Source organism: Corythoichthys intestinalis, unplaced genomic scaffold, assembly GCF_030265065.1.
Source record: "Corythoichthys intestinalis isolate RoL2023-P3 unplaced genomic scaffold, ASM3026506v1 HiC_scaffold_23, whole genome shotgun sequence".
NCBI classification, from domain to species: Eukaryota; Metazoa; Chordata; class Actinopteri; order Syngnathiformes; family Syngnathidae; genus Corythoichthys; species Corythoichthys intestinalis.
This window is the reverse complement of record NW_026651592.1, coordinates 12,202,594-12,220,868: the sequence shown is the minus strand read 5'-3', so window position 1 is coordinate 12,220,868 and position 18,275 is coordinate 12,202,594. Positions and strand designations below refer to the sequence as shown.

The following is an 18,275-nucleotide window of genomic DNA, read 5'->3' as shown; positions in this document are numbered from 1 at the left end:
TGCTCTTCTTGTGGGAGATTCCCATCTACGAGCCATAGCTGATGGTTTTGTGAAGATGCCAGAGGGAGATCTGTACTTTGGCATTATGTCTACTCCGGGTGCTACTGCGATGGAAGAGAAGATGGAGCTTGCTAACGTGAAGTTGCCCCAAGTGCCTGATGTGGTGTGTGTCCTTGCTCCCAGCAACGATCTGACACAGACCAAGAGTCATGAAAGAGCTGGTGTTGGATTCAGGAAACTGTTGGCTGTTGCGCTTAGTCAGTGCTCCAATGTAAGTGTGTAGTTACACTACATTATGATGACATGACCTGTTTTGTTGCAGTAACATTTGTGTATTATGTCACAGATGAATTCTGTCTAATGACATTTTTTTTTTTTTTTTTTTTTGGGGAATAGGTTGTAGTTGTGGATTTTCCTCCACGTTACAACATGGAGATGTATCCTCAGGAGATGCTGCGTCAGGAGTACAGACGTGTTGCTGCTGAAGTGGGAGTAAAGTATCTGTCTGCAGTGGAGCATTTCTCCTTGGATAAATCTGAACTGTGGGCCCAAGATGGTGTAAGTTGTTAGATCAATGTCATAGTCAGCTGTCTGATCTGTTTAAAGTTTACTTGTAGGGCTGTAACGATACAAAAATTCATGACACGATTCGTATTATTTTTGAGCCATGATTGGATACACAAAACGATTTTGTTTAAATGTGAAAAATATTTTCCAGTACTTAAATTACATTAACACTAACAATTTATGGAAGGAGTCACCTAAAATGTAACACTAATGCGCAAAAATGATACAATTCTATACCCCACCCCCAAAATATAATAACAATAATAATAATGCTCTTTGGGGGGGATGATTCTTTGAGCCAAAAAATTAGGCGGGTGGAAAAAAAAGTAAGATTTTGACAGGTTTAGACATTTAAACTTGTGTTGCTGATTTAAAAGTACAAGTAAAAGTTTTTTCTCTTTATGAAAAAATAATGAACAAATGGACTTTTGACAGTAATACAAAATCTAAATGAATTAGTGATTGTATAAAATAGATGTAACAAAGTAAATATTTAGTTCAATTAATAAGACTGGTATGTTTGATGTTTGAAATGATTATATGAATTAAATATGTCTGATATTTACAGGTTCATTTGTCTGACACTGATGGAATGCCTATCCTCGTTCAACTGCTGTGGAAGGCGTCATATACGGTGAGTTTGATAGATCTGCATCATGAGACTTAATAGAAGTGTTTTTTGGGGGGCGTTGCAAGTTCTCAAGATAGCTACTATCTGTAGCTATTTAAGTATTGGAAGTGTATGTGGTTGTATGTTAATTGGTAACTTGTACATGGTGTCTATTTTGTTGCTTTTTTTTACTATCAGGCAACACGTGACGTGGTTCAAGTCCCTCGGCCTGTGACTGTTCCTGTTAGATCAGCATTGAAGTGTGTTCCTGCTACAGTAGCACCTGAAAAAAGTTCTGCCATTGTGAGGGGAGTTGAGGTTACACCACCTCCTGCAGTGAACCTTGATGAGTGGACAGTGGTTGGCTCAAAGGTAAAAAATAAATAAATGAATCTAATGATCATTAATAATTGAAAGAAGGGACATGTAGTAAAAATACAGCACATATATATCACATTCATGAAATGTTTATATTTAAATGTGATACTAACAATTTTCACCTTTACCACAGCGGCGCGCAATGGGATCAAGTTCATCTCATGTACCTCCCAAGAGAGAAAGTCTTCACCAGCAGGTATTCAATGTTTGTTTTCCATAAATGTACATTTGCTGTTATTTAAGAAAGCCTTCACCAGCATGTATTCAGTGTTTGTTTTCCATAAATGTAAATTTGCTGTTATTTAAGAAAAACTGTAATGTGTTTTGTATCTGTATTTAGCCTGTGGTGAGAGACTGCTTCATCCCACTAAACCCTGTCCGGTTCAGCCATGCCCTACTTGAGGAGATGGACAAACTTACTCCATCAGCTCTACAGCAACCAGATGTGACGGCTGTTCCAAGACGCAACCCGGTAATGTTATAGACTTGATTTAAGATAACAAATTGTGATGTTTTAAAATTAAGTGGTAATATAATAAATTTTAAAATTTTCCGAAAAGTAATGGATGTATTTATTTCCATTTAGTTGCTGTGTAAGAAGCAGAGGTCCATGGTGGCTGAGGTCAAGCGGAGACCCAATCAACGACAGGTTAGTAATATACACTGGAGTACCAACAGAGATAAGGGGTTGTACAGTGCATCACAAAAGTGAGTACACCCCCTCGCATTTCTGCAGATATAGTTCAATATCTTTTCATGGGACAACACTGACAAAATGACAGTTTGTCACGATGAATAGTATGTGTATTAATTAGAGCTGTCCCGACTAGTCGACGTCATCGATGACGTTAATCAGTCGACGAGCACAACATCCCGTCGACGGTTAATGAAGGGTTAAAAAAATATATGCGTGGAAAGTTAGAATGTCGGATGCTCTGTTTGCAAGTGGGGAAAGCGGCACAAAGCCAAAAAAAGCGCACCAGAGTGTCCAAAACATTGACTTATTTCAAAGAAACAAAGGAGAGTACACTCTTCTGTCCTGTCTCTTCAATGCCAAGCTTGGCTGCACGTCGGCTGTGAATAAACACCTCAAGCGCCTTCACCCAGTTTGTAATTTTTTTTTTTTTTTTGTACACCAGAGGGTGCTGTCGCCTTACTAAATAATAATGTTTCATTGACAATGGGCCTATAAGTGCTATGAGTATTGTTCTTAATGCTAATTGAAAGGTTTATTTCATGTTATGGTTTATTTTATGGTATAGAAAATTATATAAGGTTAAAAGGTCATAAATATATACAGTGATTGTACTCAAGGGAGAGATTGTCAATGATAAGGTAATAAATTAAGGTAAAGGCAATTCATATAGGCAATTCATTGATATATAAATAAGGTTTAAAAGGAAAAGGTGAAAAGTTTTTGTTAATTTCTAATTGTGTTGCTTTATTTGTGTGCACCGTAGTTCTTACGGTGTGTTTACATCAAGGATGGAATAAAAGTTGTAAACCATCAGTTTAAGAGACCATCTTTTCAATCGGGATGCTACACCAGTTAATTCTATCAGCATTTGAACTCATTGTTTATTTGTGATTTATTATTGTTATTTACGTGTTTATTTGTACTTTAATAAATAATTTGAGTGTTCCAATATGTTTTGTGTGAATTGATAAGCGTCAACAAAAATTTCATTGCTAAATTAGTTTAAAAAAAAATAAATAAATTAATTAATTATTAGATTAGTCGACTAATCGTAAAAATAGTCTGCTGACTAATCGGGAGAAAATTAGTCGTTTGGGACAGCCCTAGTATTAATATCTAAACCCCTGGTAACAAAAGTGAGTACACCTTTTTGAAAAAACACAAAGACAGCGGTCATCCACGTCGCCACACAGGACGAGAGCTCTCGTCCTGTGTGGCGACGTGGATGACCGCTGTCTTTGCGCTTTGCCCATACGCTTTGGATGGCTTGTTTTTTCCTGTCCGGTCCATGGAAGACTTTGCTAGACTCTTCAAGCCTATCCGGTCTGGTCAGGGCAACCTAGCGGTGTTAACAAATGACCTGTACAACACAAAGGACGCAAAACTCTTCTATTCATCAGACGCACTCATTGACGCCGTAGTCACTTTGACATCATCGCAACGCAGAAGCATAACTCAAGCTTTATCCAACAACTATGCCTGTCGCTATAACAAATTTCAGTAATCAATATATTGTCTCCTAAATTACTGCAATATGCAATGTTATTGCCGTTTTTGTAACTTATTCAAACATGAATATTGGGACAATACATCCTAATCACTTATTGAAATGTAGAAAAATTGTTCTTGGATAAAACACGAGCTTAAAATTTATAAATATTAAATAAAAACACTGCATAATGATTCATTTTAGAGTTGGTTATGTGCAGAATATGAAATGGGTGAGAAACCCACTGTCATTTTTGTTGTTCGCCACTTGGAGCCCATTAAGTGTTAATTTAATCCAAAATGACTGTCATCTTGTACTGCAAAGTGCTCATGCAACAAATTTGAAGCAAAGTTATTAAACATATCATGGCCAATAAAATTTTTCATAATGGGTGTCATTTTTAAATTTATTCTTAGTGTAGAACCTGAAGTATATACGATTGCCTCCAGAAATCTGAACATAAAACGCTTTTATTTTGAAATGTTCACATGAACTATGTTACCAAAGACACTAACCGTAAACTTTACCGTCAGTAAAAAGAAAGCACCTCTCTGTCGTCATGCATGTTGTATCAATAAGTTTTTTTTTTTTTTTTGTTCGCATCGGTTGCAAATTCTTTAATCCAGTGCCAGTGAGTCTTCATGTTTAATGTGTCACCTTTTAACTGCAATTTTGCATTGTGGAGTCATGTTTTGTAGCAGTATAAAGTGGTTAGTACATAGTCTTTTTTTCCATTAGCCTCAATGTAGCAATGCTAATGTTTTACAATGTTTAATATAGAAGTGTTTCCTTGTTTTGTATGTCTGAACTTTAATTCCACTGTGTGTTGATGGCCAATAAACATTTGTGAAATCTGGACTCTCATTTGTAATCAACATGCACATGTGCCGAGTGCATGCAGCACACGCAAGCACATATACACGTGGCGATAAATCGCAGCTGGGAAAATGATTGCCATCATTTTTATTTCTTGTGCGATATTTTGTCTTATTGCATATCGCGACAGGTCAACCACAAATTAAGAGATTATTTTATATCATGTATTTTTTTCTTTTACAGAGGGGCGCATCCAGTGCTGTTGTGAAGTCACCTGGAATGAGTAGTGTGAAGGTGCAGTTTGTTGACAATGATCGCTCGCAAGGAGGCAACAAAGGTAAGTGTGTTGAGGAACATCGCTTGCAAGGAGGCAACAAAGGTAAGACTAAGTCTCTTTCTGTTAGGGTTCGTGATATTAAGAGGTCAGTTCGTGGGAGTTTCCACCAAGGAGACGCTCGGTTTGAATTTAGAGGTGTTCAGTGTATGGCTATTAGTCTAGTAGCTGTCGCTAAACATACCACCCACAGTGTGTTTTCATGGCAGTCAGCTGACCTTGATCGGGTTGTAACATTGGGTGATGAGTTGTATTCTTCTCTGAGAAAGAATAATAAGATCAGTGGAGGATCTGAGCTTCTTTGTGTTCCAGATTTACCCAAGCAGCAAGTTATTGATGGCGAGAGTTTTGACTTTGAATATGGTGATTTTGTAACTGGTGATGTAAATGTGGTTAGTGGAGACCTTGTTGTGGCAGGAGTGTTGACTCCTTTAAAGGATGGTTTGGCACAGATTTGTGGAAAGTATGACACTTGCTTTCTGACATTGAATTGCAATACTTGTGCAATAATTAAGGAGAATGGAATGTACGCTGTGGTAGATTCTCATTCTCGTAATACAAATGGGATGGTTGATGTAAATGGATTCAGTGTTGTTGTGGTGTACTGGTGCCTTGATCTTGTGTTTGACCATTTTGTCAAGTTAGCAAATATGATGAACCTAACACAGAACTTTTTTGAGATTGCAGGTGTACGCGTTATTCCCACTGCTCCCGCCGTCAACTCCACATTGCTCTTTGGCTCTACTGTTACACAGACTGAGCAAGTAATATTTCCCAGCAATGATCTTCCAGATGTTTTTATCAGTAATGTAACAGAAAAAGAACTACAATTTGTCCCTCTAAGGGAAAATGTAGCACAAGTGCTGTGTACACGGTTAAATATTGAATTACAAAAGGTTGATTCAAAATCTACCCAAGTTGGCCATTTAGGTAAACCTTGTAAAAATGAGAAAGTAGTTGGTGATGGGAATTGTTTCTTCAGAGCAGTCAGTCAGGCCGTCAGCGGTACGCAAAACTATCATAGAAAGATTAGACTTGCAGTAGTGAAGCAGATAGAAAAAAATGCAATCTTGTATCAGGGTCTTCTGAGAAGTGAGTATTCCTCTGTGGCTGAATACTTGAGCAATTCAAAAATGGGTTATGTTGGTAGTTGGGCTACAGAAATTGAGATTCAAGCAGCTGCCGATTATTTAGAAATGAGTATATTTACATATCATCAGGATCGCTGGATTGAATATACTTGTAGTGCAATGCAGTTTTCCAATCAGGCACTGTATTTAGAAAATGTAAATGCCAACCATTATGAAAATGTAGTATGCGTTCATCTGCCACAAAGTCACAAATGTTATGGCTATTGTGAAGTATACACAACTCCATCAGTCTACAATATCAGACGACAGACTAAAAAAGACAGCAATGTGATTGATTCAAATCGTGTGACTTCAAATGTAAGTAGTATAGTAGATGCTGATGTGGACACACAAGTGCAAAGACCTGGTATTTGTGTCTCTAATTATTTGAAAAACAAGTATAACAGGCATAAAAGAATTAAATATCAGGAAGATTCATCCTATAGGAATGTACGTAGTAAATTGAATAAAATGGCCTATATTTCACAGCAAGACGGTGTACAAAGCAAGAATAAGAAGAAATACCATGAAGATAGAATTTATCAAGAAAAACAAAAAAAAAGAGGTATCCAAAAATATAAGGACGATGCTTTGTTTAAACAACATTTAAAAGCACGCGGTATCCAAAAATATAAGGACGATGCTTTGTATAAAGAACATTTAAAATCACGCGGTATCCAAAAATATAAGAACGATGCTTTGTATAAAGAACATTTAAAATCACGTGGTATCCAAAAATATAAGAACGATGCTTTGTATAAAGAACATTTAAAATCACGTGGTATCCAAAAATATAAGAACGATGCTTTGTATAAAGAACATTTAAAATCACGTGGTATCCAAAAATATAAGGACGATGCTTTGTATAAAGAACATTTAAAATCACGTAGTATCCAAAAATATAAGGACGATGCTTTGTTTAAACAATATTTAAAAGCACGCGGTATCCAAAAATATAAGGACGATGCTTTGTATAAACAACATTTAAAAGCACGTGGTATCCAAAAATATAAGGACAATGCTTTGTATAAACAAAATTTAAAAGCACGCGGTATCCAAAAATATAAGGACAATGCTTTGTATAAACAGAATATTAGGGCTTACAGCAAAGCTAAGTACAGTGCCAATTTGGAGCATCGCAACCGTGTTAGAAAATCAAACAGGTTGAAAAAGCAAGAAATTAAAGAAAAGTCTGAACAGTTTGATTTTGTCATGAAACAATTTCTTGATAAAGTCAAGCACGGTCCAGATTTTGTTTGCTGTGTTTGTCATAGGTTGTTGTTTAAAAATCAAGTTTTAGGGTGCAAAATAGATGATTACAAAACCAAAGCTATAGCTTCAGTAGCATTAAAGTGCATCACTGAGGACTATTTACACCAATGTAGTGGAAAGTGTGATTTGCCCTGTCAGTATACAGATACAGCCAGAGGTCAACTTTGGATTTGTTATTGTTGTCATTGTAAAATTAATAAAGGTGAGGTTCCCCCTGAGAGTAGAATTAATAATCTTGAACTTGAGCCTATTCCAGCAGAATTGGCTTGTTTAAATAGTTTAGAACAGCATTTGATTGCTTTACATATTCCATTCATGAAGATGTTAGCATTGCCTAAAGGTGGGCAAAATGGAGTTCATGGTCCTGTTACTTGTGTTCCTGCTAACATCGTGCAGACTGATAATTTACTTCCTCGTAATGAAATGGATGGTTCTTTAATTGGAGTTAAATTGAAACGTAAACTAACATATAAAGGACATTATGAATATCAATTTGTTGATAGTGTGCGAATTAGGCAGGCATTGCAATATCTTAAACTAAATAATAAGCATTACAAAGATATAGAATTTAATAATGCATGGCTGAATACCTTTTGTAAGGGAACTGAAGTGGAAACTACAGGGAATGAAAATGATGGCCATGTAAAAAGTCTAGAAGCATCTCCAGATTTGGCTGAAGATGAACTGCTGCATGACAGGCAACAACACTGTATGTTTCAAGACACATGTCTTATGCCAGTGGACATTGGTCAGGAAGTGTTGGACCAGTATGTTGATAATGTATTAAATGTAGCTCCAGCTGAGGGAAACAATCCAGTCAAATTGCTTTCAGATATGACTAATGAAGCAAAGTGCTTTCCAGTATTGTTTCCTCAAGGAATTAACACATTTCATGAACGAAGGCAGCACAAATTAACATTGGCACGTTATTTTAACAACAGAATTTTACATGCTGATGGTAGATTTGCCCGTAATGTAGAATACATATTTTATGCTCAGTACATGTCAGAGTTACAACAAGTTATTTCAAATGTGTCAATAGCATTAAGAAAAGGGAAGGGTAGGCAATGTTTCCAACAAGTCGATGTTAACATTTTAAATGATGATGCATTTTTTAAAAATCTGTTGGAGTTTGACAATGGGTATCGTTTTCTTAAACCTATTAGAGGGACTCCAGCATTCTGGCAGGCAGCACAGAGTGATTTGTTGGCTTGTGTTCGACAGCTCGGCGTTCCTACTTGGTTTTGTTCATTTTCCTCTGCTGATATGCGTTGGAAAAATCTTCTGTGTAGCATTTTAATGCAGGAAGGTCGAACAGAAACATTGGAACAGTTAGAATGGGCTGACAGGTGTGAACTTTTGCGTCACAATCCTGTCACAGCCGCAAGAATGTTTGATTTTCGTTGGCATTGTTTCTTAAGGGAGGTTCTCATGTCTCCTGCAGAACCTATTGGTAAAATTAAAGACTACTTTTACCGCATTGAATTTCAACAGCGTGGTTCTCCTCATGTTCATTGTTTGTTCTGGATAGAAAATGCCCCAGTGATTAATAAAAACAGTGATGAAGAGGTTGTTGCATTTATTGACAAGTATGTCACTTGTGAGCTGCCAACACAAGACAAAGAGTTACTTGACATTGTGACAAATGTACAGCAACATTCAAAACGACATTCAAAAACTTGTCAAAAGAAAAACAAAGTTTGTCGTTTTAATTTTCCCAGACCACCATCATGCAGAACATTTATATGCCATGAGAAAAGTGTAGAAAATCTGGAGACGTGCATGTGTCATGCTGAAAACGCAGATGACAAGACTCCCTGTGATTGTAAAAAAGACAAAGTTTCCAAAGAGCAAGCAGCAACAATCCTGGCTTCAGTCAAAAAAGCTCTTTCTGATGAAACCAAAATCTTTGAGAGTCTGGAGCATTTGTTTCAGAGTGTAAATGTCAGTCAGGAAGTTTTTGAAGAGGCCTATAAATCCTGTGCTCGAGGCACACAAATAGTAATGAAAAGAGAGATTAATGAAGTTTGGATCAATCAGTACAGTAAGCCACTTTTAAAGTGCTGGAATGCTAACATGGACATCCAGTTTGTTGCAGATGCATATGCATGCGTGGTGTACATTATTTCTTATATCTCAAAAGCAGAGAGAGAAATAGGACTGTTGTTGGGGAATGCACAAAGAGAAGCAGCTGGAGGAAATGTGAGTGCAAAAGAAGCCTTAAAGAACCTTGGCAGTGTTTACCTGCACAACAGAGATGTGTGCGCTCAGGAGGCTGTATACAGGTTGACACCAAATTTACATCTCAAGGAATGTTCAAGGAAGGTTGTCTTTGTTCCAACAGGTGACAATGTGGTCAAAATGAGTCTGCCTTTAAGTGTATTAAAGCAAAAGGCACTATCACATGATCTTACCGCTGAAAACATTTGGATGATGAGTTTGGTTGACCGTTACAAGAATAGGCCAGACAATGCTGTGTTTACTGACATGTGCCTGGCAACTTTTGCTTCTGAATATCGTATTCTGAGCAAAAACGAGAAATCGCAACTACAGATTAGATTGAAAAATGATTGTGGATTTGTCACGAAAAGAATTAGAACACAGCCTGCTGTTGTTCGGTACATGCGCTTTTCAAAGACAAAAAATCCAGAATTATTTTATCGTAGTATCATGCAGTTGTTCCTTCCCTATCGTGCAGATGCGCAACTTAAACCTCCCAAATGTGAAACTTTTGAACAGTTTTACAATAATGGCCAAGTAAAGTTTTTCGATGGGTCCAGACATCCGGTCAAGTTTGTTGTTGACACCAATAGAAGCAAATTTGAACTTGAAGCAGATCAGCTGGATGACTTTCAAAAGTCAGTTGAAAGCAATGGTGAACTGGAAGATGCCTGGTGTGAGTTGTGTCCTGAGCAGGAATTAGAGCGTTTAGAGACTCTGCAATTGAGGACCCAACAAGAACAGCCAGATGTGGAACTTTTAGAATGTATTCCTGAATTAGCAGTCAATTGCCCACAAATTTCCCATTTAGAAAAGAGAAACATCTTGTCGAGAAAAGATGGTTTGGCATTGATTCGGTCTTTGAATGATACACAACGTTGTATTTTTTATAATATTCGACAGTGGTGCATTCAAAAAGTAATAGGGGAAAAACCAGCACCACTACATGTATTCATTACGGGTGGTGCTGGTACTGGAAAAAGCCATTTAATCAAGGCCATCCAGTATGAGGCAACAAGATTGTTGTCTACTGTGTGTAGTCAACCTGATAGCATGTGTGTTTTATTAACAGCTCCCACAGGTATTGCTGCTTTTAATCTTCAGGCATCAACAATTCATGCCACCTTTAGCATAGGAAAGGATGTACGCTTACCGTATACTCCTTTGGGTGAAGAGAAGTTAAATTCTCTACGCGCCAAATACAATGATCTGAAGATCCTAATCATTGATGAGATCTCCATGGTAGATCACAGGTTGTTAACGTACATCCATGGGAGACTGAGACAAATTAAACAAACTGGTGATTTTTCACCATTTGGAAATGTCAGTGTCCTTGCTGTAGGGGACTTTTACCAGCTGCCTCCCGTTAAAGGGAAACCCCTGTATGTTACTGACCCAGGTGTTGACCTATGGTCCTCTTTATTTAAGGTTGTGGAACTGAACACTGTTGTTCGGCAGCAAGATCAGTTGTTTGCAAAGTTATTGAACAGAATCAGAACTCGGTCCAAAGAAACTCCAATGCTACTCAGTGATATTGAGACACTTAAGCACTGTGAAAGTGGTGAAGTCAGCTCAGCATTGCATATCTTCCCGACAAATAAACAAGTAAATCAACACAATCTTCAGGAGTTATTCAGGACTTGCCCTGAATATGTTAAAGTAGAAGCTCAAGATTTTGTTCACAACAAGAAAACGGGAAATCTCGAGTTGATTAGTGGACATCATGCGAAGGCATATAACACATGTTTGGAGGAAACTCTACTATTGGGAATAAATGCACGTGTTATGTTGTGCAAGAATGTGGATGTTGTGGATGGTCTAGTAAATGGGGTGTGTGGCACTGTGACGCATATCATAACCTCAGACAACAGCTTTCCTCAAAGGGTGTATGTCAAGTTTGATAAAGATCAGGTTGGTTCACAGAGGAGGAAACAATCAGCTACTGCTTCTGTTGATCTGATGGCCTCTACATACATAGAGCCAGAAGAGGAAAAGGTCACTAGTAAAGGTGGATTACGTCGACAATTTCCACTTAAACTGGCTTGGGCTTGTACAGTACATAAAGTACAGGGCCTAACAGTAGACAGTGCTGTGGTGTCTTTGAATAAAATATTTTCAGCAGGACAAGCATATGTGGCGTTAAGCCGCGTGAGAAGCTTGTCTGGATTAATTATTCAAGACTTTGCAGAGGAACACATTTATTGTAAAAACAACATTAAGGAGGCAATTCAGAGAATGCCTCCTTTTTTTGTTGAATCCGCACCAAGTCAACCACATACCTTCTCTGTGTTTTTGATGAATGTGCAAGGACTGATTGAGCATGCGCCAGATTTAGCTATATGCACAGAGCACTTACAGCCTAACTGTATTGCGGTAACAGAAACATGGCTACCAAACCTTCCAGCATCTGAGATCATAAAGGTTGATGGCTATCGTTTTCACAGCTGTCCACGAACTTTATCATATTCTGGCAATAATCCTCTGTTTATAAATTTGCAATCCCAACAACATGGAGGTGTTGGCGTATTTAGTGCAAATGATGTCACCTTTGACATAATTCAGGTACCACATTTCAATTTGGAGTGTGCAGTCAGCAAATATGGTCATCACGATATATTAGTTGCTGTCATTTATCGACCTCCATCTTATCACATGTCTTTGTTTAAAGAGCACCTCAGCAGGTTATTTGATTTGTTAGAGCCACTAAGTAACACCATTGCTGTCATGGGTGATTTTAATGAAGACATTCTAAAGTCCTCCAGCGTCTGTAAATTTGCTGAAGATAGGGGGTACGTTCAACTAGTCACACAGCCCACAACAGAAAGAGGCACATTGATTGACCATGTGTATGTAAAAACAACACAGTATGAGGTTGAGACTTCAGTTGTGCCTACCTACTTTAGTGACCATGAGGGCATTGTTTGCCATTTTAGGGACAAAAATAAGTGAAGTAATGAAATATTTATATGTAAATTGTTATTTATATAAGTGTAAAATGAAGTATATGAAAAACGGCGGGTTCTTTTTCCCTACATGACAACAGCAATGATCAATATGCTGTTGTATTGTAGGTTTTGCTATCCCTTCAGTGTTATGTCAAAAAAGCAAAAGACACTGGTAATGGTACTCCTGGTTTACTGGGATGGGGTTCAATTCCCTGCAGTGTCCTGCTGACTATGTCATTTTCCTGGAGGTAAAATTACCAAATATACAAATACTAATAAATAACTAATTAAAATGCAAAAATATTTTAAAAAACAAGCTTTTTTTCCCCCTACTTATAACAACATTGTTGATCAATATGCTATTGTATTGCAGGTTTTCTCTTCAGTGTAATGTAAAAAAAAAAACAACCAATAAAATATGTACATGCTAAATTTCTATGTTCAATATGTTGTACTTGGTCTGACGATGCACTGGTGGCTCTGCAGTACACTGACAACGCATTCAGCGTTAGGCCCACCTCTCGCAAGTTCACTACTGGAATAGGCTCAAGTCTGACTTGCGTCTCTGTGTCAAATTAAGTTGTATTGGAGATAAATATGTGGTATTAACACAATAAAAAAGGATGTAATGCAAAAAAATACAAGAAATTGTATAAATTTACAGTTTGATGTTGGAAAAATGTTACCTCTCCTGCATTTGCATTTTAAAAATGTTTTGCATTAAAATTGCAAATGTTTGTCTCTCCTGCAGAAAAAGTAGCAGAGCTTGAAGCAACAGAAGTCTCCAGTCCATCCCTGCCAGATATTCAGAAATGATACTTCCAACCATCTGTGATCTTTGTTCCAGTCCAATTTTTCACAGTACTACTGCTCTGTTTCCTACAGTTTTTAGTGCAGGTTGAAGTTATCTTCTCACTCCTCCCTTTCATTGTTCTTGTTCAGCTATTTTTAGTTTTCTCTCGCATTCTAGGTTTAGTTTATGGAATAATTTAAATTGTCATTTTTGACTGTGTGCTTTAAATGTATTGTTTTCACCATACTTCTGCCCATTCAGGTCTATGTAACCTTCTGAGATTTTGTTTGTTTCATATATTAAAAAAATATTTACCTGTTCTCTACTCCCCTTATTTTGTGGTCGCCTATCTTTGTGTCTCCACCAAGTGTGAAACATTCACATGAAATGATGTACTGTGAACATGAATATATTATGTACTTGATATTTACAGATGGCTTAGCTGTGAATATAGTTAAAATGATACTGTGCAATTTTGCACAAGGGATCAACTCCCAAAATTTAATTGCTCTACGTTAAACGTAATTGGAGAGGCATTTTTGAAAAATTCAAAGGGGCACTGTTAAACCATTTGTTACAATTCTTCACAAGATTGCAAAATTATTGAAATTTACGCCAAGCCACATAGATGTTCAAATATTGGTTTTCAAGCATGTTAAGGACTCAAATTCTGCAGCCACTAGTTGGCGTTGCAGACTCCCACCAAGTACGGGAAGTTTGGCGCACCTATCTTGCATATCTGCTAAGTTATGGCTGTTTAAAATGTGTGGCGAGACAAAATGGCTTTTCCTGTTCCCAATATGGGGCACCATGGCTAATGGGTAATATTTCAATGCATTTGTGTTCAAGCCGAGGTATCGCTCATGCATGCCATATATGAAATGGATTGCATGTTCTATCAGGAAATTATTGGTCATTAACTGAATTTGGCGTGTTGCCCAAAAAATGGCCGACTTTGGTACCCCAATCAGGTCAGGCCCATGAATGAAAACTCACCATTTTCATAAGTTAAGACCTCATATGTCTCCTGAACAGACTGACCAATTTTGAAGACAATCCAACTAGCCCCAGAGGCACCAAGGCCTCAAATTCTGCTGCCACTAGTTGGCGCTACAGAGTTGATGCAGATGACCACTACAGGACTCTTCAGGGTAAGACGCTGACCAAGCATGGCAAGTTTTGCGCAGATATCTTATATATCTGTCAAGTTATGACTGTTCAAAACTTGTGAGACAAAATGGCTACAATCATTATCACTTTCCTGTTTGTACCCCACCGCTTCAACGAAACCTAAATATTTTTCATCAGACACCTGAACACATGGCTTAAAGTTCCCCTGATACAGTTTTGAGGGCAATAGATTTTTTTCCCCTTAGAGGAGTAACCCGTCCCGTAAAAAAGGGCATTTCCTGTTCCCACTAGGAGGCGTTAGGCCTAATGGGTAATATTTCAATGCACCCGTGTTAAGGGTGGGATCCCGCACATACATGCCAGATATGAAAAAGATTGAAAGTTGTGTCAAGGAGCTATTAGTCATTTTGCCGAAAAAATGGCCAACTTTGGCACCACGCCCAGGTCAAACCCATGAATGAAAACGCACCAATTTGAAAATTTTAGATCTCCTATGTCTCCTGAATAGTCTCACCAAATTTGAAGATGATCCAACAAACTCCTTCTGTGACAAGGTCTCAAATGTGCACCCTGTTAATTGATAAAAATTTCACACTTGATCCAAAATACCTGATTTCCTGTTGGGTTTGGAATATGGGTTCAAGAGACTTTTTGGAGCAGTTTTGCACAAGGTATCGACTCCCCAAATTTCATTGCTCTACGTTAAAAAAACCTAATAGGAAACGCCTTTTTGAAAAATTCAAGGGGTCGCCACTGACCCATTTTGTTACATTTTTTTGTAATATTGCAAGATTATCGAAATCCACGCAAAGTCGCATGTATGTGCAAAATTTGGTGAGTTTTCGTGCATGTTCAGGCCTCCAAATGTAAACTATACTACAAATGGATAAAAATTTCACATTTGATCCAAAATACCCAATTTTCTGTTGGATTTGGAAAATGGTTGCAAGAGACTTTTTGGAACAGTTTTGCAATAGGTATGGACTCCCCAAACTTCATTGCTCGATGTTGAAAAAACCCAATAGGAAAGGCCTTTTTTAAAACTCCTTTCTGTCGCCACTAGTTGGCACTGTAGAGTTGATGCAAATGACCCTTACAAGACCCTTCAGGGTATGACTCTCAACAAGCACAGGAAGTTTGGCGCAGATATGTTGTATATCTGCAAAGTTATGACAGTTCAAAGTTTTTTGCGAGGCAAATTGTTGACGGTCATTTTCACTTTCCTGTTTGGACCCCTCCGCTTCAACGAAACCTCAATATTTTTCATCAAACACCTGAACACAGGTCTTAAGGCTCCTCTGATGCAGGTTTGAGCTCAACAGATTTTTTTCCCTTGGAGGGGGAACCTGTCTCGTAAAAAAAGGCATTTCCTGTTCTCACTAGGGGGCGCTAGGCCTAATGGGTAATATTTCAATGCACTCGTGTTAAGGGTGGGATACCGCACATACATGGCAGGTATGAAAAAGATTGAAAGTTGTGTCAAGGAATTATTAGTCATTTACTGAATTCGGTGTTTTCCTTTAAATGGCGAATAAAGGGTCGTCACGGCAACAGACAGAGACACGTGGACATGGGCCGTAAATAAGTATTTTAATAGGTGTTGAAACTACAATGACCAACCTGAAAAGAACTGGACATGTATTGGAAAAACGAGTGACTTTCTATTGCCACTAGTTGGCGCTGTAGGGTTGATGCAAATGACCCCTACAAGGCCCTTCAGGGTATGACTCTCAACAAGCACGGGAAGTTTGGCGCAGATATGTTGTATATCTGCCGAGTTATGACTGTTCAAAGTTTTTGGAGAGAAAAATTGTTGACAGTCATTTTCACTTTCCTGTTTGGACCCCTCCGCTTCAAAGAAACTTCAATATTTTTCATCAGGCACCTGAAGACAGGTCTTAAGGCTTCCCTTATGCAGCTTTGAGGTAGATTGATTTTTTCCCTTTAGAGGAGGAGTGTGTCCCGTAAAAAAAGGGCATTTCCTGTTCCCACTAGGAGGCACGAAGCACAAATGGTAAATTTTCAATCCAGTCCTGCTCAGGCTGGTATACCTCACACACATGCCAGATTTAAAATAGATTGAACGTTGTATGAGGGAGTTATCAGTCATTTTCCGAATTCGGTGTTTTGGCGAAAAAATGGCCGACTTTGGCACCCCGCCCAGGTCAGGCCCGTGAATGAAAACACACCATTTTGATAATTTAAGATTTCATATGCCTCATGAACAGTCTCGCCAATTTTGAGAATGATCAAACTAATTCCCTAGGTGCCAATGTGTAAAATGTGCACACTGTAAATCGATAAAAATTTCACATTCAATCCAAAATACCCGATTTCCTGTTGGGTTTGGAATATGCATGCAAGAGACTTTTTGGAGCAGTTTTGTACAAGGTATCGACTCTCCAAATTTCATCCCTCTACGTTGAAAAAACCTAAATGGAGAGGCCTTTTTGAAAATTTCAAGGGGGCGCCACTGAGCCATTTTGTTACATGTTTTCGTAACGTTGCAAGATTATTGAACGTTATGCAAAGCCACATGTATGTCCAAATTTTTGTGAGTTTTCGTTTATGTTCAAGCCTCCAAATGTAAACTCCTACTGTGAACCGATAAAAATTTCACATTCGATCCAAAATACCCGATTTCCTGTTGGATTTGGAATACGGGTGCAAGAGACTTTTTGGAGCAGTTTTGCACAAGGTATCGACTCCCCAAATTTCATCACTCTCTGTTAAAAAAACCTAATAGGAAACGCCTTTTTGAAAAATTCAAGGGGGCGCCACTGAGGCATTTTGCTACATTTTTTCGTAACATTGCAAGATTATCGAACGTTATCTAAAGCCGCATGTATGTGCAAATTTTTACGAGTTTTTGTGCATATTCAAGCCTCCAAATGTAAACTCCTACTGTGAACCCATGAAAATTTCACATTCGATCCAAAATACCTGATTTCCTGTTGGATTTGGAATATGGGTGCAAGAGACTTTTTGGAGCAGTTTTGCATAAGGTATCTACTCCCCAAATTTCCTTGCTCTATGTTGAAAAAACCCAATAGGAAAGGCCTTTTTTAAAACTTCTTTCTGTCGCCACTAGTTGGCACTGTAGAGTTGATGCAAATGACCCCTACAAGAACCTTCAGGGTATGACTCTCAACAAACACGGGAAGTTTGGCGCAGATATGTTGTATATCTGCCGAGTTATGACTGTTCAAAGTTTTTTGCGTGACAAATTGTTGACGTTCATTTTCACTTTCCTGTTTAGACCCCTCCGCCTCAACGAAACCTCAATATTTTTCATCAGGCACCTGAACACAGGTCTTAAGGCTCCCCTGATACAGGTTTGAGGTCAACAGATTTTTTTCCCTTGGAGGAGGAACCTGTCTCGTAAAAAAAGGCATTTCCTGTTCTCACTAGGGGGCGCTAGACCTAATGGGTAATATTTCAATGCACTCATGTTAAGGGTGGGATACCACACATACATGCCAAATATGAAAAAGATTGAACGTTGTGTCAAGGAACTATAAGTCATTTACTGAATTTGTCATTTTGCCGAAAAAATGGTCGACTTTGGCACCACGCCCAGGTCAGACCCGTGAATGAAAACGCACCATTTTCAAAACTTAAGATTTCATATGTCTCCTGAACAGTCTCACCAATTTTGAAGATGATCTAACTAACTCCCTCGGCGAAAAGGTCTCAAATGTGCACCCTGTAAATCGATAAAAATTTCATATTTGATCCAAAATAACCGATTTCCTGTTGGGTTTGGAATATGCGTGTAAATGCTCTTTTGGAGCGGTTTTGGACAAGGTATAGACCCCCCAAATTTCATTGCTCTACGCTGACAGACCCTAATGTTATAGGCCAATTTTAAAATTTCAAGGGGGCGCCACTGA

General features: G+C 38.2%; 1 protein-coding gene across 1 annotated transcript; it reads left to right on the top strand.

Annotated features, from left to right (window-relative positions):
* The first annotated feature begins 166 nt into the window (after positions 1 to 166).
* On the top strand, positions 167 to 13,260 carry LOC130911223 (uncharacterized). Its single transcript, XM_057829049.1, has 9 exons — positions 167 to 271; positions 397 to 558; positions 1,136 to 1,201; positions 1,376 to 1,549; positions 1,689 to 1,751; positions 1,896 to 2,027; positions 2,142 to 2,204; positions 4,801 to 5,655; positions 13,210 to 13,260. Exons 2-9 carry the CDS (start codon positions 430 to 432, stop codon positions 13,216 to 13,218), a joined length of 1,491 nt encoding a protein of 496 aa, XP_057685032.1. The 5' UTR covers positions 167 to 271; positions 397 to 429; the 3' UTR covers positions 13,219 to 13,260.
* Positions 13,261 to 18,275: the final 5,015 nt, after the last annotated feature.